This window comes from Chiroxiphia lanceolata, chromosome 2 (genome assembly GCF_009829145.1).
Source record: "Chiroxiphia lanceolata isolate bChiLan1 chromosome 2, bChiLan1.pri, whole genome shotgun sequence".
In the NCBI taxonomy this organism is placed as follows: Eukaryota; Metazoa; Chordata; class Aves; order Passeriformes; family Pipridae; genus Chiroxiphia; species Chiroxiphia lanceolata.
This window is the reverse complement of record NC_045638.1, coordinates 33735420-33760463: the sequence shown is the minus strand read 5'-3', so window position 1 is coordinate 33760463 and position 25044 is coordinate 33735420. Positions and strand designations below refer to the sequence as shown.

The following is a 25044-nucleotide window of genomic DNA, read 5'->3' as shown; positions in this document are numbered from 1 at the left end:
AGAAATTGCAATTTCTTGAAAGATTATGCATGGGAAAGTATGTCTTGGACTGCAAGTAACCAACTCAGAAGACATGCTTCCTTGGAACAAACCTGTACTCCTGCAGAGAGAGCCAAAATCTGTATATATAGCTGTCACAGTAGCAGCCATGTAGTTAAGAACACAATCTTCTGTTAGAAAGATTCCTCTAAATTAAAAAACAACCCATGCCCAGCAGCAGCAAATGTGAGAATGAATATGCCCCCAGCAGTGGTTATACAGCAGGCAGGACATGCTCTTCTTTTTCTGATGTCAGTTCTACATGGATCTTTCTTTGTGATTAATGTTTGGAAGTCTTTGAAGAAGTCCTTGTAAAATACTTTTTTCACAGCGTTTGGTTTTAGGTTTCTCCCATCATTTTGAATGAAAGGAAAATGAGAATGTTAATTTTTTTGTGTGAAGATCTGTGTGCATATCTAAATATAAATGTATACATGTGTAAATGCAATTATTTCATGTTTCTTCTGAGCAGCCTGATCTGGTTGAAGATGTCCCCGCTTATTGTAGGTGGGATTGAGTAAATGACCTCTAGTCACCTAATCATAAAATAGTTTGACCAACTCAAACTATTCTATGATTCTCATATCTGATGTAAAACATGCTAATGACTTTTGGGTCTGAACCATGAGAGAAGAATGGTGAACACAATTGGTGTCCAGCTAACCAGTTCCTCACCCCCACATAGTATAAATCCAGAGCAGTCTTCTCATCCTATTAACAGTCCTACCCACAATGGGTTAATGAGCTGATCTGGTGATTAGCCTCTTGGTAGTGCTTTTAAATTGCTCAGTAGACATGGATTGCCTGTGGGTATAACCAAATTTTCCAGGTATTTGATTGTGAAGAAACATTCCAAATGTAAACTGATCCCAGGTTTTGAAATGTGTCACATTGTTCTTTTTCCTTATTTACACAGTGTCACAATTACCAGCTACTTGCAGTGTTGAGGGGCACCAAGAATGATGTTAAGAGGGTTTTTGAGCACTGTAGACTTGTTCCTCTATTAGCGGGGGATCCTTGGGCCTTCCTATGCTTTGCTTGCAGATGATCTCTGTTATCTTTTGATTGAGTGGGTGATCAAATTGCACCAATAGCGTCTCTGCAGAAGTATGAGGGGCACAGAGGGGCTTGCATTAGGCTCTCTGTTCAGGGATGACTTTCATTTTTATAATCCATGCTATTTTTTAGTGATGTTTTTCCAACTTCTCTTTCTAGAGCTTTCAGACTTCAAGATTCTTTTATGCCCTAATTAGCTTTATTGTTTATATTGCTCTCATTCTTTAATTAGCGTAATCACGTCATGGGGGAGTTAAGGCTCTTCTGCTTTTTCTCTAATTATTTTTGTTTTGTCAAGCCTGGCTGTTTCCTGCTGCTTATACTTGTCTATGTGTTTTTATTCTCTGCAAATTGATGTTGTCATGCACTAATTGTTTTCACTTTATTTGAAGACCTTTTCCATTTTTACTGTCTTCATCATTCTTGGACATCTGTTCAGCTCCGCAGTTCCATTTAAAAGTGGCAGATAATATACCAGCAAGTGGGGGCAACAGAAGTGTAAAAAGAAAGTGAAGGTGATGTCTTTAACTAGCCTTCTGGATTCTTCAACTCAGGTTTTGTCACTTAAACCACCTTCCACCAAACCTTTGTCCTCTCTTTCTGGTTGCTGTTCCTGTGGTTGCTTTGACTTCAGCACTTTTTGCATACTGGTCATTCACAGTAGTCGTGAAGAGTTGCTGAGGTGAGGATTGTCAGTGGATATATATGCCTGAGTAACACAAAACAGTGTTGGTACCGACTCCTAACAAGTAGAAGAAAATGGAAGTTTTTGTAGAAAGTGTTCTGGTTAATAGTCTTGGAATTTGCACATGTCCTAGGATGTAGACAAGTCAGTGTGGAAAGGTTAATGGTGTACACAATGCGAGATTAGATAAGAACAGCACAGAGTATATATTATTTGAAGCCTTTTTTTTTTTTCCTGTGGAACAAGTTACATCGTTTTGTTTAAAAGCAGAAACAGCTAATTGATCTTTGCATGAGTTAAACTTCTGAATGCACAAATTTAAGGTCCACCATCAGAATTGTTATCACAATTGTACCCTTTGGATGCAGACCGAGTATAGTAGAATGCTGGGATTAGCCAGGAGCATACCAGCAGCTCTCAGTGAGCACACCTTTAAAGTCCTGGTAGTATTCTTGCTATCCTTATGGGTTCCCTTTTGTAAAAGCTCTAGGCAGCCATTCACATCTAAAACCATGATAAGATTAGCATAGCACTTCCTTCAAAATAGAAGTTTCTCCACTTGAACACCTTTGTGTGAATGATATTCTCTTATTTAGAAGATGGGCTTCAGAGTATGCGATCATCTCTTCACAGATGAAGCGTCAGTGCAATGACACTGACAACCTGAGTTGTAATCCGCCCAACATTTGACCCGAGGTACTGGATAATTCAATCTTTCTAACTCATTCATTCTCTTCTGTTGAGACTAAAAATATGGGCTTACAGCAGAGTTTGAATGAGCGTTGTGGCCACTCAAGATTGAAATAACCATATCCAGTTGCTCCACACCTAGCACATCTTCTGAATGAAAACACTACTGAACAAGCAAGCTGAAGCATTAATTGGAGGTTTTAATTTTTTAATTTTGAATTTTACAAAGTTTTACATACATCTTCACAAATCGCAAGAAATTTCTGTCCTCCATTGTGGTATAAAGTCAAATACACAAATCCTTCTTTTTGGACTGGCCTTATATTTAGAAGATTGAATTAGCAGTCACCTCTGTGTACTTATTTAGTTGTCTAAGATTTTATAATTTCTTTTCTCTTGCAGTCCAGCAACAGTAAAAGAAATTTCCTCTAGGTGCCTACTTCTAGGTACAGACATTTTGACTATATGTCTGGGAGATTTCTTCGAGATCTGGTGGTGGATGGCTGCAGTTTTGAATGGAATAAATCAGGGTGTGTCCGAATAACACTGATTTTGATGGGAAATGTCTCTGAAAGAGCCAAGTCTTGGGAAGTTGTTCTAAAATTACTGCAATTGTCCTTGATTGTCTTCAGATATTTCTCAAGCTTTGGGATTTATGCTTTAGCAAAAGGCTTTTTAACAATGCTAAGCTGCAATATGGCAAGAAGTAGCTTGCTCTCTGTTTCATTATCTGCAGCACTAGGACCAAGATTTGACAGAAACTGTTTGGAAGGAATTGTGCTGCAGGAACGACATACTTGTATCGAGATAAAGTTTTCTTCCCTAATACCGAGAGCGCCAAGGTTACTGTAGAGATTAGTGGATTTGTAGATGGTGATTCATGTCTAAAATAACATTTATGAGAAATAAATTATCCTTTTGGTTTAGATTTTCAGAAGTATGTTAGTGTAAACTTATATGAATGAGTCCCCCGCAAGCATAAGGAGGTAACTACCATGTCTAGTTCAAATTTAATGAAAACCTGAATTTAGGAGAGCACCATTCTTAGAGAATATTTAACTAATTAGATGGACTTGTAGCAAAATGTTCCATAGAACTGTAGTGAATCATTTTACTTTAGACTTATTATTCTGTTTTGGGTTTTTTTCCCTCCAAAGATATCACTTCAATTTTTCAAAACTATTCAGTTTGAGGTCAAAAAACACTGGCTTTACAGAGAAGACACCACTACTGAAGGTTTTCTCAGAGGAAAATGGGTGAGTTACTTTCATTTTACTCAAAATATTTTTTCCTAAGCTCTCTTCTATTTAATTGTATGTGGTTCTTTCTTATATCCTGACACAAAACCTGATGGGAAATAAAGTGAATGACAGGGGTTGTAAGTAAAGAATTACTCTGGAGGACCTTGGGAGGAGAGAAGAGGCTGTAAAAAGGGAAGGATGTAGGATCTGAGGTCAGAGTGATTAAAGAGCCTGATAGGGAACTGCAGGTTTTGTGCTCTTATTTCCTCCATGTGGTGTTACATCATGTGCATTGAAAGACACAGCAGAGCTGTAGGAAAGATCCTTATAACACAATTTGCACACCAAATCTTGAAGCACATCTGCCTGGTGTATCAGAGAACTGGTTGTCTTGGGCGCACCTAAATGTCGTGGGTTCCTTGTTCTTGCTCTGCCATCTACCCAACAGCATCACCAAGGGGAGCTCAGTCTGTACTGAATAATTCTTTTTCTATTAAATTTTCCGTTAAAATCTATCACATTGAACATAAGGTTTTGCAAGGTCAGTTGCATCTACTACCTGTTGAAATAAAGCACTGTTTTGTTTTATTATGTTTACTGAAAATGTGTGACAGGTTGCAGTGTATGGCTCTTCATAATCCAGATTTTACCACAGATGATGATTCATGGGACAGCAGCTCAGCAGAATTTGAGCAAAGGTTTCAACTGGAAAGTGAAATGACAAGTTTTTCCAGATCTGCTTCTTCTGAGAAATATGAAATCTTGGACAACCTTCATGTCAAGTTCAATTTATCAAAGATGAGGTCTGACTTCAAACATTCATTTATTTCTGTTTCCTTTTATATATATATGTATATATATATATTAATTTCTGCAGGTATTAGTTTATAAGCAGAGATGTCTAGAAAATGATTTATTTACACAAATTAATAAAATAGCACTCCATGTTTAGACCATATCTTGCCACTGATAGTTTAAAAATAAACACTGGTGAAATTGGTTACAGTCTCTACCTAGTGATTAATAACCCCTTATTCTTACAAGCATCAGTCATACACCTATTCTAAATTGCAATTAAGTACTTTCTATATTGCTTTTAACATTTCTTTAAAACCATTTCTTAAAAGCCCTTTGGCTTGATTCTACAGCTTTTTTTCTTCAGTGTTTTGTTCCTTCATTTTAATTAAAATATGTATCTAAAAGTTTTTTGTAGTCATTATAGTAGCTTTTCACATATACACAAAGCAAAATATAACTAAACATTCTTCTGTCTTGAACTACATTAACATATTTCACTCCTTACTTCAAAGTAGTCTTTTACCTCATTTAGGCGTGGAGGAAACTGAATCTGTTAATATATTAAAAGATAGCAATGTGATAAGACCTTAAATTCAAATTTACACAGGATATTTTTTTGGGGGATTTAACTAGCAAAACCTTTAACCCTGGATACTAATTCCCTCTGTCCCTTCCAGAGTTTCAAGGGTTTTTCTAATTTTGTTTGGTGTCTGCAGCCAGCTCTGCAGATTTTCATGGAGCCCAGCACTGCATGTCCCCATCTCCTTGTTGATCCATTGAGCCTTGCCAGCGAGATGTCAGTGAATCTTTTCCTTCTCTGTGTATTGTCTTAGCTCTCCACAATTGCTTCCCTTCTTTAATTGTGCATATGGTTTTGTGTGGAGTGCTGCTCTCCTGCACCGCCACTGAACAAACGGAGCAGGAGAACTTCAATGACTGCAATTAGTGTAAAATGAGCATATGCAAAGGAGTATGGCGAGTGTATTCCTTCACATTTATGGTAGATTTCCCTGGCATTTGATGGAACAAAGGTATTGATAATGAGTGTGGACTCCATCGTTTCCAGTACAGCATAGGTTTATAATCTGGGGAGGAGCACATTCTTCTGGCAGAACTTCCCTTGAAGTATTTTCTGGGGAGGAGTACATTCTTCTGGCAGAACTTCCCTTGAAGCATTTTCATTGCTTTAGTGTGGGTTGTACATATGGGATCAACTCCTTGGCTGTCATAAATCTGCATAACTCTGCTGAGATAACAAATGAAGTTAAACTGCCCAACACAACATGCGGATTAGACCAAAAATCATTTGGTTTAGAACAGGGGGGTGAAATCCTTCATAGATTTATGCTTTGTGCATTTCCAGCTGAAGTCAAATAGGATTGTGCCAGAGGCATATATCAGCATAGGATTTGGCACAGCGTTTGTATTTGCACTGCTGTGCCAGATTAGCAGTGTAGAATGGAAGAGATAGATTGCAAACCACAGGTGAGTCAAAAACTAATCACATCTCAACTCTAAGCTGTTAAAAGTGCTGCTTCCCTAATAAAAAATGCCATGAAAACAAACAGATGAGGGGAAAAGATCGTTCTAAATTCTACGTTTAATAAAATGACCATTTCAAAAAACTTATTATTCCTTACCAGTGTCTTTAGATGAGTTTCTGATATTTACAGACAAGTGGTTATGAATTTATAAATGCTTAATTCATGTTTTTTTCTCTTATGTCTTAAAATCAAGTTATTATGTTTCTTGTTTCAATAGTAATTTGAATTATTATTGTAAATTATGATTCCTAAGTGCAAACAAAAAAAATCGAGTACATTAAAATTAAACCAGTCTGGACCAGGATTTATTAATTCATAACATGATCAATTCTCAAAAACACCAGAATAAAACTGTAATGTAGAGATGGGGAGAATAGACAAGCAGGATGGAGGCTTCATGACTAAGATCGCAGTAGGTATTTTCCATAAATCACACTATACCAATAGAAGTTATCAGTTATGAAGTGCTGATAATGGCTTTTGTTGTCATTCCTTTATTTTCAAACCATTATTATCTTTTTCCCCTCATTGCCATCTTGTTTTTCAGTAGAGCAGGGCTACTTGGAATTTCTAGAAGCCACCTAACTGGCTTCCTTCCCGTCTTCCTCTGCCTTCTCTAGATTTTCATGCTGTGCAAAGTTTGTGTAAAGTTGTTACCACTTGTATTTCATAGAGTACTGTAGCCCCTTTGTACCACTTTGTCTGTGGCAACATATTTTTATTAGCTGCTGTTTTTTATTAGCCTCTGTTTGGAAAATTCTAAGGAGGAGGAGAACTTTAGAAAACAATGTTTTCCAAAAATGGGTGTCCAGTCATTTATGTTTCTTTCAGTCAACGAATTGATTTAGGGACTTATTTCCACTGTGATTAAAAATTATTTCTGACACTCTTCAGACTACTCTGCTTTAATATTTTGTCCTATAACATCTATCAATACAGCTTGTTTTTGCACTATTCCTTTTTCAACTAATTATCCTGGTAACTTGAAATCTTCTCCTTCTTGCTTGTCATTAGGTTTAAATCAAACCTTACATTTGTCATTCTGTCGGAAAAGCAATGTTTGAATGTTTATTTTTGAAAAAAATGGATTAAGAACATTAATGCTTTAAATTAGTGAAAATATGTAGTGAGGGCAAATCAACAGAAAGATTTCTGTAAATTAAGACATCTGCATGACATATTGATGGGCAGTCAGAAAATTATTAGTTGAGTTGTATTTCAGGGTGTGATTAAAAAAAAGTGCTGAATCTTGAGATTTGTTGCTCCAGAGCATGCATTTTCAACATCTATATTTTAATTTAGAGTTATTCTTGCTTAACCCACTCAATAGTAAGCTCTGACGCTTCAGAAGATTTTATGGCATCACATTTCCAAAAAAGGGCATTTTTTCAAAGGGCACAGATGTGCTATGGAAAAAATACCTGGTTTTGCTAGTTGATTTATGCTCACGTAATATATTTGATTGAAAGAAACACTGTTAAACCCAGAAGATTGTTAAAGCTTGTTCTTGTCTTCAGGTGTTTTTTTCCCAATACTTTTCAGGGCGTATATTAAAAGTCCAGTTTTGAGGAAGTCATTAATGACACCATCCCTGTATGCAATAAGCTGTGCTTTCTGCACAGCCATGACACTTCCCTGTGATGGCAATGCTCCTTTGCCTCTCTGGGAGAGACCAGAAAGAGCTGATGGGTCTCTGGATCTGTCAGGAGCCAGCAGTAGTAGTGGAGAAATGGGTCCAGGATCCATCATCAGCTCATGCTGCAGCCTTCCCTTAGCTTTCCCAGTGGGTAAAGCCTCCTTCCTGTGCGTTGAGATCCAGCTGGCAGCAGACCTGGGGCAGGAGCCTTTTTAGTCACCAAGGCTTCCTAAGCCTCTGCTGGCCCTGCATCCTGATGTCCATACTCAGATGTGATATTATCATTCAAAAGTTCTTACCATGATGTTTCTGAAATGTCAGAGCTACTAAGAGAACAGAAAGATTTGTTTTAAACTAACCATATAGTAAATATATGTTTCTTGTGTTTCAGATGCTGTCTAAAATTCCTAAAAGTTTCAGGCCTTTTTATCTTTGTAGTTGTCTGCTCTGTAAGTATTGAATTTGCAATCCTCTCCTGGCCCACATTGCCTTAGAATTAGTTCAAAATGGGCTGTGATATTTTCTCTTAGCTCATAAAAAATGTCTCGAGGCTGGGGGCAAGATGGCAAAAAAAGACAATACTATACAGGGCTTCATGCCCTGTTCGGTGAACTACTCACCACTCAGGGCAATGTGGTTGGGTAAACAGTTCAGTTGGAGGAGGAGGCAGCTTACACTCAAATCTGTCCCTTATGGATGCTTGTTGAATTTAGCATGAGTCTTTTCATACTAGCACCTGAGGAATGCTCCTAGGAAAAGATGTGCTGGGGAGGATGCACCAGCAATGGCAGTGCCTCACAGCGTCAAAGCCAGAAGGTCATGGGGAGATGGGCCTCTCCTAACTGGGGTGGCCAAAGTGCTCCCCTCTCTTAACAAAATCTTCAAAATTAGAGAAATCTTAGACTGCAAGACTTGAGAAAAATTTTGAAAAGCTGTTGTTAGGAACTCCTTTTTGAGTAGCAGGGCTTCTGTATCGGAGGAAAATATATGACACCCTGCATTTCCTAAGGTATGGGTGTTGTTTTCCAGACAAATCCTGTCCAAAGAGATATTTAGGTAAAATACATCAAATATGTGACTTTGGTAGTAAGTTAACAGGAGGAATATTACTTGCCCTTGTTAAGTACCCCAGAGGTGCTTTACAGCTGTGGTGGAAACACTCGAAAATATTGAAACAGTCTCACAATTAAATGTACAATTTTTTAGCTCTTTGAGATAAGTTTAGTAGGTATTTTTCAGTTTTTGTGTCACTAATGAATGTTTGTTTGTTATACTTGCACTAGATTTTATTTGGCATTTATCCAGATCAAGGTGTTCCATGGCAGATGTTGGCTGTATCACCTCTGGAAAGCTTCTGTATCCTTCTTTCATTGAAAACAACCCTGATCTGAAGTTTTATTGATAAACTGGTTGAAAGGGTGGGTATTTTCTGTCATATACCCTGGGAGGACTGGGTGTCCTCAGAGCCTTGGCTGCGCTTAGGCTTGTCCTTTGACAGAGGCCACAGCCATGCTCCCTGTCCAAGTCTTACTGAATGGCACCTGTTGGGACCAAGAAACTGCTCAGAAGAATAAGCAACAGAATAACCACAACTAAAAATGATTCATCACGGGTGAATAGAGATCTGAATGCGAAAAGTCTTTGAGGGATGAACATCCAATTAGTAAACAAACAAAAAACCCCAAAAATTACAATAAATTGTAATCAATTATGTTTCTTGTTCCCACTATGTTTTTAGTTCAATCAGTCTGATCCACAATCTGCTTGATTCTTATTTCACTAATGTTGAAAGAAGATTCACCTGTAGATATATTTCACAAACTGCTGGAAGGTTTCTTGTTTTGAAAAGCTGCAGTAGAATTTAATTTTGGAAATGCTGAGTTCTCCTATTTAACTGGTCAGCTCCATGATTTTGAGCAGGGAGAGTCCATTTTAAATAGATTTGATTATTAGCATTCTCATTGTGGCCAATAATGACACTATATAATGTGCTAATTAGTAGGGTAAATGAGGAAGAAAATGTTGGTACCTGAGGGCAATTTATAATTAAAAGTTGAGGTTGCTTTTTGGAGGAAATAAAGGGACTTTAAGTAGGATCAGTGACAACTTCAACTGTAAACTCCCACCAATATACTGTTTACATCAATGTTTTTGTCCTCCTTGAACCAGATGTATATATAGAAACAAAGACTGTGAGGCAAAGAATGTAGTCAGATTTTAGCAAACTTTTCATCTTCCTTAGATGTCCTAAAAATGGGTTTTTCTTCCACAGAGCATAAATTAACTTAATGAATGAAACAACCTCTCTAATTCTTTTTCCCGTTTGAATATTTTTTATTTTATAACTCTAGTTCTCTACTGCACTCCTCCATCATTTTTCCTTACAGAAAACATTTTAAAATAATTCTGTTTGTTGATGTTGTTAGAAATGTACTAAGCATTTTGGCTGCAGGCAATGTTCAAGCTGTTAAATAGATGGATGAAGACCAGGACCACGTGCAGAGGCAGGCAAAGAAGCAGAACCTCAAGGCACAATTGACAAAATGCTATAGAAAAGAGTTTGTTAGGGACTCACAGAACTTCTAAAACTGATGGAGCACAAAGAGATAGGATGGATCCAACATAGACAAAAATCGAACTGGATTGCTAAAACTCCAAAAAGGGGGGGAGAAAAGTTATACAGCACTCTTCCAGTGGGAAAAGCAGTAGGGACAGAGTGGTTACTTGCGTTACAAGTGGCTAAGCTTGTTATACCATGAGGCAATGATGTAGAAACAACCTCATAAGCTACAAACAGGAATAGGAAATCAAAAGAGAAGACTACAAATACTGACGCAGAAAAAAACAGTTAAGGACATTATGCAAAAATGGATGCTAAGACCCAGGGAAAAGGTCTTCTTTAAAATGGTAATATCCTAGAGAAGCTAGCATAAGTGACCTGGTCATAAATCAGGACCTGGTCATAAATCAGGACAAATATAACTACCTCAGAAACTTGGTGAAAAATAATCAATACATATAGCATTCTCAAGGTACATTTTATTGTAGGCAGAAGAGGATATACAAGTAGATGTTAAAGAAAGCCTAAAGTCAGCCATGTGCATACAAATATAAGAGAGAATCTCTGTCAAACGTGGCTTTTTGGCTGTCCCTGTACTTTGAATTAATTACATGATGAAGGGTAGAACAGGAACTAGATATTTTGTGGAGTGACTCAGCTACACCTGAATTAGTCATTGTAGGCTCTCTTTATAGTTAATAGAGAGAACTGATGTTTCTCATGAGCAATTCTTCTCATCTTTGCCTAGTAGTCTAAAATGAAGCAATGAATTCCATCTAAAAAACACACTCTTTTCACTGTTTTTAAGGAAGTAACAAACTCAGATGTAACAAACTCAGATGTCCACAGTACACATGTGTAAACTATGGTGAATGAATACCAATTTAAATGTTTAGCTACTGCATCCCATTCTGTCATGTTGTCTACATGAGCCACATAAAAATGAAGTAACATGAATTGACTCTCACACACTCTTCAATACCTTTTAAGACCAACGAGTCAGAACACCAAGATCAGAAAAAAACCAGTTCTTGGTTTAGCTGTGAGCAGCGGACCCAGTCTGGTGCCAGGTGTAAACACAGACAGCCACTGTGTAATGCTTCACAAAGCAAACACAAACCCAAATCCCTTAACAGGCTAACTCACAGCAGTAATGTAGTTTCAAGAATAGAACTACATCAAAATGAGGCAGTTTAGCAGAAGTGAAATAAAAAAGAACAGCTCTGGCTGTAAATCATGTCAGGGAGATTTTTTACTTTAAAAAGAAAAAGTTCAGAAGAGAAAAAGCATACTTAAGCTGCAGAATAAAAGGAGATATTAAAAATAAAAAGATAGTTTCCCCAAAAGTTGGTCATATTTGAATGATTAAAATTTAGAGAAAATCATGCTCTGGCAATTTAAGGGAGATATAAAACCGAAGTAAAGCAGAACAAAAATATTCTGAAGATCAGCTTGCTAAAAAAAAGTTGCATTTGGATTCACGTAAGCATGTCTGAAGTTTTCTTCTGCTTTATTTTGATTCCACCTTTCATAAAGGCTGCTCTCTCCTGCAGTCTAACAATGGAATTATGACAGCATCTCTAAAAATTGTTTGGAAAAAGATAATTCTGATGGGATTTCATACCCTCAGTGTAGACTGGTGAGTGATGTTCTGTTGCACTTGCAATCAAAGGAGAACCTTTTTTTTTTTTTGCTATAGATCATTCTGATGGTTTTATAAGTGCACAGAATGGAATGGAAAAAGTATCCTTATCTTTAAAGGAAAAGAAGGAAGAAGTCACTCTTCTTGAAAATAATGTTTAATTTCCCTCCCTTTAATTTTAAGCATCCTTTCTAATAGCTCCTGAATGTGTCATCTAGGTAATTACAGGATTTATTTTAGAAGTATTTCTTAAAAGGAAGCTGCCATAATTATGTGCACCGGAAACTTTTCAAGACATAAAGTGCTACACTCCTAGTAAAAGGCAGACTGTCAAAAGCTGTCCCAAACTGTTGGGTTAATGACTTCAGGTCAGCAGATCTTTTAGAAGTTATAATTAACATCTCTAGTTAAAAGTATAGATATAGTTCTAGTTGATACTATTGTTATGTATCAATAAGGACAGAAAGACTGTAATACCAAATGACACTTAAAACTTTCAGAAACAAACGAGAACTGTTGTAATTTCTGTTTATGTTTGCTAGGGGCTGTGTGTGTAAATTCTTCCAATTGGACTCGATCTCCTGATTTGTTGCATGTGAGGTTGTCTTTTTATCCTTTCTTTTGTGATTTCTTTAAGCAAATAGATGTGTGGCAGGTTAATTTTTTTAATGAATGGCATGTGGGTGTCACTGGTGGTGATTGCTCTGCTTGCCTTGCTAAGCAGGGTGATATTTGTATTACTTTGAATGCATTGGCTGCCCACCTGCCACTAGATCTGCTAGGGTCTTTTTTAGATTACTGCGAGAGATTACTCTTTACTAGATCCAGAAGTACCTCTGCATAACGTCACAAAGCTTTATCCATTAGACAGTGATCTAAAATGGATGGCGTTAATGAGGCTCACTGGAGGCAGGGCAGAGCACTGCTCTAGGTCCCTCTAACTATGCTGTGTTTTTTCTTCTCTTGTTAAAGTCTCTGAGTTCTGTGGGCAACACAATTATTTTGATAGGTATACGATTTTTTTTTTTTTTACAGGTTCACTCTTTGTAGTAAGCTCAGTTAAATGTTAGGTGTTAAAACCATTAAAATACTCAAGCACGTGATTAAGATTTATGATTTAAACAGAACATATATGTGTAAAATCAAGGGGTTTTTTTTGTTCATTTGTTTTTTTTTTTGTTTGTTTTGTGTGATGTCTTAACTTTCTGTCTGACACAGATGGGCATAAAACAATTACAGTATAGCTCTAGTATAGTAACAAACGAACTGTGAACTGTTTAAAAGCTCTGACTTTCCTCCCCCCAACCCCTACCTTCTCCAACCCACAGGGGTGCTTCTTTTTCAACCATGCCAGGAGTGGACTGTTACAATACTAGGTTTAAATAGTCCTAGATGCTTTGGGAACAACAGAACCAGAATTTTGAGTGGATTTGTGGGTTATGATTGGCTGATTTCTCAATTAGACTAGGAATGTAATTTGACCACATGTTATATGCGATATCTAAGGAGGAAGAAAAGAAAAAGTAGATGAGGGAGCTGGAGGTGAAGGAGTCTGTGAGAACTTCAACTAAGAGGAGCTTGAAAATACGTCTTTCAGATGTTTGAAACATAGTGAGCAAAACTTTGCCTAAGAAACAAATCCTCTGGCACTAATAGGATATTGATTTAGTTTTCCTTGTGGTTGGAGTTTCTACAATTTCTACAGTGTTTTCACCAGTACAAATTCTATGATGTTAAATTGCTGAGCTAACAGTGCAGCCCTTAGTACAAGCGCTTAAAAAGCCGTACTTCTCTGTCTCTCTGTGTAGTTCCATACGCTATTTTGAAGCTTTGCTATATCTGTGATAGCTTTTGAAAGGACTGGTGATCCCAAAAGTCACCAGAAAGATGTATTTGTTTTGAACTTGCAACTCCTGTTTTCTTAAGAAACTTGGTCAAAACAGTACTGCTTGGTGAAGAAGTAGATATTTATTCTGTTCTTTTCACAGTTTCTGAAGCATTTCATCTGAAGAATGCGTTTTTCAATATAAATTGACCAATCTATTTTTTTTCCTAGAGTTTGTACAGCCTATACTCATCTTTACTGGAAATGTTACACCTTAACTTTATTAACAGCTATGAATCTGACTGACTTTCGTGACTCTGCTCTGTTGAAATTAGACATAGGAGGCCCATTTGGAGCACATGTAGTTGATGAGCAAACAGAAGAATACATCATAGTACAAATCAGCCAGAATGAAGACACAGGATCAAGGAGGAGACGCCAGCAGCAGGTGATGGTGTCTAAATTTTCTTTCACTTTTTCTGAGATGTGTTTTATCAGTTATATTTCCATCACCACTGTGTGAATTAAGTGGTCGTGCTTTTTCCTGCTGTGAAGTGTATCAACTTCAGCATTAGAAAACTTACTGTAGTAAGAGTAAAGTTACATTTTCTTTTGCCTTTATAAGACTTCCCCTTACGACGGATTAGTTGGAGGGGGAACCTTCAGGCTCTGGGTGCCAGCCCATTACCTGGAAGGTGAATGCTCTTCCCCCCTGCCCCCGCCACGTGGCCTGGCAACCCTGTAAGGAGCTCACACAGACCACCAGGGAGGGACTGACGAAAGAGGAAGTTTATTGTGGGGTAGGGGTTTATAAGGCTTTTAGGAGGGTCAAAAGGGGACCAATCACAAGTTCAGGGTCACACAGAAAAAACCAATCAGGTAAAGAGTTAACAGCCAATAGGAAGGGGTTAACAAGGACCAATGAGAAACACCTCAGGACATCTTCCCAGGACACTCCTGTATGGGAGACAATAGTCCTTCACAGGGGGTGTTGGGAAGAGGGAGTAATGACTTTGCAGAAAAAGCAAAAGCCATTTTAAAACCTGTTTAAACCACCTTAAAAACTTCTGTTTCTATAACATTTGAGCTGTTTTCTTCTTTTTCTTCACTAGTCCATCTCTGACAGGACTTCTTCCATCCTATATATGGCAAATCCATTGCCACATCCTCTGGCTTCCTATATTAAAATTTCACAAAAATTATGCCTCTTGGCTGACACAGAGCATGGAAATTCATGTGTTTAAAACTGCCAATATTTAAAAAGTTGTCTTCGAAGGCAAAAATGATTGCAAAGTGCCTTTTTGTGCTCAGTGAAATACATTTTCACATTTCATTGCAAATTATTTTCTCAAACGTGTCATATTTATTGGCTTTGTTTCTCTTAAGTCTTTCTCATTGTTGATGTGTTTGTAACAAGTTCCTTCTGCTCTTCCCAGACAATTTGGTAAAAGAGGATTTTTTTACAGCCTGTCATTGGATATCACTGAAAAATAAAAATAAGCCTCATCATTTAATAAATAGCACTGACATAAAAACAACTGCCTCTCATTCTGTATACATGACAGGCTGACCTGCCTCCACCGGGGCCAGCACAGCTGAACAATGCCATCAGTATTCCCACTTACACTCCATCTCACAGTCTACAGCAAAAGACTAGTCCCACTACCTCAGTGTGGCAAACAACACCACAACAGCAATTACCCTCTTAAACCACCCAGCCCTGTGATGAGGAGGTTGCTGCAACCTGTGCTGCTGGCAGTGATCCCCAAGCAGCCTTTGTGCTGCTGTGGGGCAGCCAGAGCACAGCTGGCTGCAGCAGCCCACCTCTGCTGGCACACCAGTGGTGATCCATGACTAAAGGAACGTTTTCTTCACTGAATTTCTACTAAGTCCTCTTCGTGATGTCTTGGGGTCACGATGTTGCTTCTGTACTTTTTGTTGCCTCTGCCTCATGGATGTTAGTTTTCCTCCCAGTCAGTTTTAGAAGTGAACTATGCTGTAGTCATTGAGCCTGTCTGCCCTAGATGCTCCTTGTAGTCAATGCAATGTGTGATTTGGCATCCCTCCTCTGGAGGACCTCCAAGATGTGTCTGTCATTTCACTGATTGAGTGAAGGTATGAGGATGAGTTTGCTCCAATCTCAACATCTGTAACATACCTAGTCAGGGGGAATTAATTTAGACTGATATGTATTATGCCTGACCCATAAAAAATTCTCCTAAATAGTCAGGAGAGAGAAAAGGAGGAATAAAACCCTAGATCAGAGGCGTGTCATTATCACTGACTTCTGTTAATATTGCCAAATGTGACTCTCTTGCAGGTGGTATACAACTGGTCTCTACCCTTAAGTTCAAGAAGAAATCAGCAAATCATCACAACTAGAACCTTTCAGATACCAAACAGGTTGGCTAAGAGACTGAAAAATGATCCATTGAAGCAGTAGTTTGCATAGACTCGATTATGAAGGAATAGAAAATGTTTTTAAAATAGTCTATCACTACCTGATTCAGAGGGGCAGGATAGGATGACTTCTTGCTTCTTTTTAAAAGGATTTACAAGGCTGGTTTATACTTAAGTTACTTTCCAAACTATTTAGAGGCATAGAGTGAAAATGTTTGAGGAGTTGCTTGCAATTGTAAAGATATAACATATATATTTACAGGCACTCAAGATAAAATTAATGCAGAAAAAAACATAATGGTATTTCATTCCAGGAATAAGCAAAACTTTTTTTCCTTTCACCAGAGGCACCATCTTCGTAAACATTCAAGCTTTCCTACAGGAGTCTGGAAGCGTTCCTCTCTCCATGAAGCATCAATACCTTCATGCAAATATAGAGGCACAAGTAACAGTTGCATCCGTCATCTTAGTAGGCGTCTACGTGCTGATCATATTTGAAGTAAGCCAATATTGTACTTTGTTTTTATTTTTTCCCCTGCATTGTAAATGGATCACAAGGAAGGGTTTAATTCTTAGGTTTTGATATGATTTTAAAATGTGTATGCAACTTCTTCATGTGCCATCAGTATTGCTAATGACATGTGTGAGGAAATTGTTCTGAATTGTAACTGATTTTGGTAAGTTACAATGATCTTGTACATTTTTCTATTAGGTTCTAGAAGCTTTTTAACATTTCAAGAGAATTATAGTTTGGCCATAATACATTTGTATTATCTTGTAAAAGGTGTGAAAAATTTGTTTTAAAGTTAATTATTTTTTAAGGTAAGGTAAAAGAAAAAAACCTTCTCTAAGGTACCTCGAGCTATGAATTTAGTGTAATTTTAAACGGTTAAAATGAACACACTTTTTATTAAGTAACACTTAGGCATTCTTTCACTGTATTATTTGAAGAAAAATGAAGTCTGAGTTAAGATGAAGTCAAGGGACAGGGAACTTTAAACATACATTGCAATGTCATTCCAAAACCTTGAGGTACCAAATCCAATGAAAATGTATTGCATCACAACAAGAATGGAAAAAAAGTCAGAAATCGCACAGAAGTCCAACCAGTTTATTTGAACTGAAAACACTTGCTGTCTGGTTAACTTAAAAAAATAGCAGATGGGGAGGAATGCTTTTTTAAAAATTTGTTTTTAATTCGTATGAGCATTCACACTGTCAATGAATTCTCTGAGTTAAATCATATCTGATTTACATTAGTATGAAACAAAGAAATGAATCAAATCAAGTCTACAAGGTGCTCCATAGTAGATATGTCCACATGCTCTTTTTTCTTCCACGTCTTGCATATTTTTAAGCTTTTCATCTTGTTACCCATTAAAATGGTAAGGTAGTTGAACACCACCTAATCATTTATCAATAATGGATGCACACAACATGACAGATGCTTCAGACATTTAGATTATGTTGTTCAGCAATGGTGATTTCTTTATGGACCTAAAAATGCCTCTTATAAATGAGGAATGAGATATAATATTAAGTGTGGAGTGGGTTTGGACTAGATTTTACTGTAAAGATATGTAGACATGCAGCACAGCATCAAAGTAATCTTAATACTTTTAAATGCAGCTTTTATATTCCAAAAAAACCCAACTATGCAACTCTTTAGCAATTGCAAAAGCATCAGGTTTTAAATGTATGTAAAGGGCGGTTTTGTGTTTGTTTCCTGGAAAGCTGCTTTGGAACAGTGCATGGGGAAAAGGAAATAAAGGCTTGAAACTGAAAAGCAGAGATAGGGAAAGCATTCGTTTTCCTGTTGTTTTTAAGAAAAAGCTTTAAAACAGCTTGTTAACTTATTGTTTCTGTAAAAATATCAAGGAAAGATTTCTGTTATGGGCAGAAGAATTATTTCTGCAAATTCAAAGATAGAAATGAATACTTAGAAGTAAACTTTGAAATTTAAGGTGTGGAAAGTCGTATATTGTGTCATGATGTTAGCTATTTTCTCCATGACATCTGTAGGAATGACAAATGCTACAACCGGAGTAAGTTTTAAACTATAAGTTTTTAAGCAGGAAATAACTATCACAGAAACAAAACTGGCGTGTTATATGGTTCCCTCATGGATTTCTTGCAAGCAATGGATGTTAATATTGTTAGAATATGTAATAGTCGCTTTCCTTATAGTCAGTATTTATAACTTTGGTGACTGAAGTCCTGCTTTCTCAACACATTTCACTCTCTATCCCATTAGCTGTTATCAGTGTTACAGAAATCAATGCGAGCAATTTTTCATGGATTTTCATTTTCAGTGTTGCTGCTCCCCATCTTTTATCAGTCTTTATTAGTTTCCTGTATTTTACTAATTATTATTTGCAATATAGCTTCAAATTCAGACAGTGTTGACACCCAAACCAGTTTTAGAGCTGTATGTTCACATGCTTTCTTTAAAGATGAAGAAAGATGAAGCATTTTATCTTTTCAAATCATGAGAGCCACACCTCTCAAGGCATACCTCCTGTTCCTTCAGTACAGCCCTTTTCCCCAAACATGAATCATAGATCTTGTGCCCACAAGCTGCTCAGCCGCAGTGTCCTTATCTTTTAATCCTTCCTTCCCCTTCTCCCTGTAGTCTTTGCTACCTTAGTCACCAAGGACTGGGCAGAACAGGCTGCAAGAGCTTCTGCATCCTGCAGATAGAGATGATGGGAGAAGCTGATGAAGTAAGAGGTTCCAGTTGGAAACTGAAGCGCATTTATTGTAAACAGTCATCTCCAAACTTTTACCGCTGTAAAGACACAGGGTAAATACTGCTTTGAAGCAGCTGTTTGTCTCTATGTTAGCATGAAATTTCTATATCCAGCACCATTCTTTGTTAGTGAAGAAGTTTCAGAAAGTGCTGTTCTTCAGAAAACATCCCAAACTGTTGAATTTAATTTGTTCAGGCATTTATTTAAAGTATTTTTTCTTTGAAACTGATTCCATAAAATATATACATGTAAAATTCAAATATTCATAAAATACAAATATGTGTTCAGTAAAAGAAGATGCCTCTTTTCCTCCTTAAATTCTAGTGATTTTTATTTTCATGCTTACCATAAGCATGAGTAACTCCTTACTTCGCAATTCTACTACTCTACCTCTTGAAATTTTTGCATATTGCTTTTAATGCTCTTTAGATGATCATATCTTAGTTACATTTTCTGTTTGAAATCTGAGGCCTTTATTCTTTTTTTTCCTCTTATGCAATCGTCCTTTCCTTCAGTAAGTAGATATTAATTCTCTTGAAATCGATTTATCTTCAAATATCAATCAGTTCTCTCTTTGCATTTCAGTCTTCTAATCCCTTCCCTTCTCCCAAAGGAGAAAAACATTCTGATTTTTGTGGTGTATTTGCTTAAATCTAATCTCTACTATTTTATAGACTTGATGAATACAACAATGTATTTAATGTTGTTCTTGAAAGCCTCCACTATGCAAGAATTTCAAACAGGTGCGTGTTAGAAAGAGAGAAAGGGAGAAAGTGGAAGAAATAGAGAGAAAGAAAGAGAGAGAAAGAGACAGAGAGAGAGAGAGGGAGAGAGAGAGGTTTACCTTTTTTCATCTCAGCTCTACTGTCTGACCTGAGGAGCACAGGTTAGGTGGGCTATAAGTATGTTTTCATGTTGGTCCACAGGGACATCTGATGTAAAGTGCTGATGTACAGAGTTCTACCATGATATTGATCTACTAAATTAGTTCACAATGTATTTTCAGATAGGTTTTTTTCTAGTGTTGATCCTCAAAATGTGTAGCCTTTTTTGACTGAGAACTTGAAAAAAATCAAACAAAGAAAAATTTAGAAAATTTAATTTTTATACTTTTTTTACTTTTCTGCTCCAAATATCTTTGTTCTTTCAGCTAAGAGTGTATTTTATCCTTTGCCTTCTTTGATTTCTGGGTTTTTTTTCCAGAAAAGCATTTTTCTTTGTATATAACTAAGGTGACCATTCAGATTCAATAAGCAGTGGTGTATGGTTGTTTCTGGTCATACAGCATGGTCAAGGAAAAGTAGTGAAGGTAAAATCTATTGTTAGATATTAGATAAATACAGTTAGATATCTTTGATGTGTCCCACTTTCCCTGTATTGCCTACACAGAGAATTGTATAATACATCGGATACACTAAAAAGAGATCTATCTGTCTATCTCTATCTTAAAATATCTGTTAAAATGTTAAAGTGTTACTGGTATTCAGAAAAGTTCCTTGAATTGCTAAAGCTCTTATTAGTAATCATTAACTGCTTATTCACAGCTATGTTGAGGCTTCATTAATTTGAAATATGTGAGGAGGACTGTTAGACATCAGTTATAGCTCATTAATTCATTAGTTGAAATGAATGAATGTGTGCCCTTGTCCAATATTTTCCTTTAATAATGTATTTGTTTTGTGTTGTGTGTTAAAATGGACTGTTAGCTGTTTATGCTACTTAAATGAACTAGCAGAAGCAAATATGAAAGTAATGGCCTTTTAAAAGCTATTTTATAAAACATTTCATTTAATCAGGAAAAAAAGGCAGAATGAAATTTATTACATTAAAGTATAAAAAAATAAGAAAAAGTAGGAGATAATAATAGCATAGCAAATAGCAGAAAAGTGATACAAGCAAGTATCAGAAATTCTGTGACAGTCTCCATAGGTCTGTTTTTCTATCACAGGTGTTATTATTTAGTTTCATATCCTGTCTTGTAAGTATTCATAAAAAAGACCTTGCAGGATCTTTTAAGTAGCATTTTAATGATCTGTCATCTTGAATAACATTTACATGTCTTTATTTCTTCTTAAAACACAAATATTTAAAAGTGCAAGAACTGGCCTTAAAAGCTCTAGCTTCTTACTAGCATGAAGTATGGGCTTATAATCACAATTTTTATTACTTTAATGGAAATGGGGTATGTCGGTTTCTCTCCGTATTACTTTTCTATTATTAACTAGCTTAAATTATGAATAAACATCCCCTAAGCTAATTTCTTTAACTCAAAGCAGAGTGATTTTTAATAGTGTCTAACCAGCAGAAATTAGCTTCAGAGAACAAAACTTTTATGTGGTTTAGTCTGACTATTTTTCTAGCATTGTGGGCTGGTTGAACCACTGTTTCCTTGCAGGAAACACTTTTACAAATGAAATAAGATGTTATTACTGCAGTTTATGCTCATGCAGTCCAGTTTTTGCCTATTTCCAGTAATGAGGCTATAACATCAGAAAATTATGCTCTAGAGAGGGAATAGGCAAAGGAAAGAAATATTCATTGGTTATATGAAGTATAATACTAAGTGATAGCAATAGGCTAATCTTAAGGGAGATTTTTCCTGATAAGGAAAGTCACAGAAACTGTGACTGATCACAGAAGTGATCAGCTTACTCAGCATGGCTTCTTAGTTCCTATCCATTCTTGTATTGATCTGTCTTTAAATATAGACTGAGAAGAGTGTGGATTAGAATGTTCCCACCTCCACATATATCCTCCCAAAAGATTGGCAGCAAAGGAACAGAAGAAAATCTATAGCCATTATTGGAAAAGATGGTGTAAAAAAAGAAAAGAGTAGTTGCTGCACTCCCTAGGCCTTGTGGGAGAGAAGATATTCCTACTGCTATTGATTTCATTTGTTCTAGGATGAAAAAATTGTGAAGAGGAATTAAAACACTGTTGTAGGACTTGGCAGAAAATTAGGGTCTGATTATTGGAACAAACCATCTACTCTCTTTGGTAAGCCTAAGTGATACCTCCCGCCTGGGCAAGAATAAAAGTTTCCCTTCATCTACCCTCCGGTCTGGGGATGGTAGGGAGTAAAAGAGCCCAAAAGTCATAAATGCTGTAACTCTGGGGGGTTGCACAGAACCTACATCCGGAGTAGGGAAACCTAAACCATAAAATCCAGTAGTAAAACTTATCTTGAATAGAAATCTAGCTTCTGGAGTAGTCTAGCTGCAATCTGTCCTGGGCAGCAAGTGGTTTTGGATCCAATTCAGAGTCCCCATAACCCTAAAGCATGATTACCATTCAAAAGTCTACTTTCCCCTCCCCCTTATCTGAAACGGTGCACTATAATGAGGGCGCTCTTGATGTCCACGTGAGTAATGCTTTTAGGACATAAACTGAGGGTGGGCATTGGGAATGATATCAAGGCACATCAAGTAGATAGATGCAGCAAAGCCTGGTGAGTTAGATGCTGGAGGACTGGATTGAACAAGGAGATCCAGACATAGGGCAGATAGATCCCTCTGTCCAGAGTATAATACTCACCAAGTGGTACCCTAGATATTGTCTCAGAAAGAGTAGCCTGTCACTGAGCTACCAATTAAGCGGTACAGACAGTCAAGATTTTCTGTCATTCCTTAATGCCTTTCTCTAATTTAGGAGGAAGCTGTGACCTCTGTGCATTTTGAGAGGCTCAAAATTACTTTAAAGCAGCTGTGCAGGAGCGTTACAAGTTGTTTCTTATGTGGAGCATTGAATCAGTAACCCTGAGGTGCCAGGATTTCTACTGCTTGTGTAGAGCAGAGCCACTGCCACCAAAAAGGAGACTACAAAAGGACAGAACCAGCATCAGTAAGATAAACTAGTCATTTTTACCTGCCCTAACTGCAGCAAAGCAAGTGTAAAGGAAGCAAAATGCTGAAAGATGAGGAAGGGTTGAATTTCAATTCAAACAAAAATGCAGTATAATAGCAAACAAAATTCTCAGCTGGATCTCAGCTTGATATGTTATAATAACAATTTCGTATTATTAATCCAATATGAATATTGACTTTATGCTGACTATTGCCTGTCTAATTGTTAGATCTGTCTTGGTAGAAGTCTGGCTGTGCTCTAAATATGTGTGCTTTAAAGAAAAATACCTTATTTTGGGTGCTACGATACTTTTGAAGTATGTAAATTGTCCCTAATTAAGAACTTAATGGGAAAAAATTGCCACTGGATGGTGCTGCTTGCTATTCTAAAGACTAGGTAGGATTGTCTATTTTAAAAGATGTTGTTACCCAGGCTACACTTTTCACAGAATGTGATTTTTTGAAATGATGGGAATCATATTTTCAACAGTAAATGCAAAAACTAATTCCCGAATGTCCATTTTCTATTTTCAATTGCCTTTTAAACCTAATTTTGAACCGTATTTTGTTCAATTTGTGAAAGACTGACAAACACAAATGTTTTTCCCTGCCTTGCATACTACGTATTTTGTGGATTGGTGTCTTTCTTTTCTGTTTGAGAGATGCAATAGAACATTAAATTAGCTTAATTGAATGCTGCTGTTCAGCTTCTACCCTGCCTACGGCAACGAGAGGGGTAGAGAGCCATGAAGTCTTAAAATTTTAACAAGTTGTTAGAACACACATACACTTCTAATGCACACAAACAAGAATGAGAACCACTCAGTTCTTTTTGAGGCCTCAAATGGTGTCTTTTTTCAGCAAAAGCAAGGTCAAAAGTGAATGAAAAAACATGAAAGTGTAGGGGGCAGGCTTGAAGGGAGGTGTTATGGCATGATTTAAAGAGGAAAACAATTCTGAGTAGAAAAGTTATGTGAAGAAGAGAGGAGATGGCAGGGATGAAAGGCTCGCCAGAGGAAATGCTAGCTAGAGCAGAAAGTTTCCTGTAAAGGTAATGCAAGTACTGTGTTTGCCATGCTGTTGTTCTTAGTGCATGGATGTAATTCTATATGGTTATGTTATCCTACTCTCTAAAGGAGGCTCAGGGAAAATAAAGCATATTTCCCCCACAGTTTGGTGATTTGCTATATGAAATTGCTTTACTAGAAATTCACGATCTCATTAGTCTTTAGAATGCCAGGAAAACTAGGGAAATACAAATGGTGGCAACCTCTTCAGTTTCAAAAAATATCCTGAAACTGCAAATGTGATGAGGGTCCTTCAGTCCTCACAAATGATGTTTTTAGGACACAAAAAATGAGGGTGTATATTGGGAATGGTATCAAAGCATGGAGTGGAGTGGAGTGGATGGAGTCAGCTAAGCCTGCTGAGATAGGTGCTGGAGGACTGGATTGACCCTTGCAAAAGGGTCTGCAAGACTGAAAGCTCATTGCTAGGCCATTCTGTTGATACACAGTGGCTTTGGTCATGTCAGCCCACAGTAGCAGTTTGGTTTATCATCTTCTAGGTCCCTTACTGGCTCATGACCAGAACTCTTTACTTAAGTCATATAGCAAATGTTTTATGTAGCTGAAATATTACAGGAGTGTGTGCCTTTTTCTTACATCAGAGCCATCACAACAGGTAGAGGTTGGAAAACATCCACTTGTGACTGAAGTGATATAGATATGGCAGCCTCCTCTCTTCTGTATGAATCCAATAGAAATATTGACTAGATATGATGCTGTACCTTTTTATCCCTTTTTACTTTAATATTCTGAAGTGGGAAGTTATTTCAAAACCAGACTTAACTTAGTAGTCAAGCAGCCATTTTAACCCTCATCATATAGGATTAAACCCCCTTCTTGGTCACATATTTCATGTGTATGTTAGTACTATTATACTGAATCACCATTGATTTCTTGTAAAAATGAGTAAGCTTTTGGTCCAGGATTTTATTTTTTTTCCAAGCAAGGCATAATGATGTACAGTGATGTGTTTTTGATGTATTTTGACTTACAAAAGTGAGATTAATAACAAGATTTTCTAAATATTTAACCAAATGTGAAGTCTTATTATAGGATTCGCATGTCTGCATGTATAGAATACATATGGATAGTCCTAATCTGCAGACGAAGCTAAAAATAGCTGTTCTTGCTGTCACTGATTTCTGTGATCATCTATCAGCAGCTGTACCCTACATGCTTGCTTTAAGATCTGCTTTAGCCCATCCCTGAATACTGCATCAGCATAAGTCGTACTCTCTAAACTATGTCAAGCAGGTCCCTTTTGCCTCA

At 37.0% G+C, this 25044-nt stretch overlaps 1 protein-coding gene across 1 annotated transcript in view; it reads left to right on the top strand.

Moving 5' to 3' along the window:
• OCA2 (OCA2 melanosomal transmembrane protein) overlaps window positions 1-25044 on the top strand; it is a 177083-nt gene that overhangs the window by 18961 nt on the left and 133078 nt on the right. The window contains exons 2-8 of the mRNA XM_032680785.1: window positions 3628-3726; window positions 4326-4514; window positions 8081-8138; window positions 8973-9045; window positions 14007-14164; window positions 16037-16119; window positions 16462-16615. Coding sequence (XP_032536676.1) covers window positions 3628-3726; window positions 4326-4514; window positions 8081-8138; window positions 8973-9045; window positions 14007-14164; window positions 16037-16119; window positions 16462-16615 — 814 coding nt within the window. The remainder of the gene's footprint in view (window positions 1-3627; window positions 3727-4325; window positions 4515-8080; window positions 8139-8972; window positions 9046-14006; window positions 14165-16036; window positions 16120-16461; window positions 16616-25044) is intronic.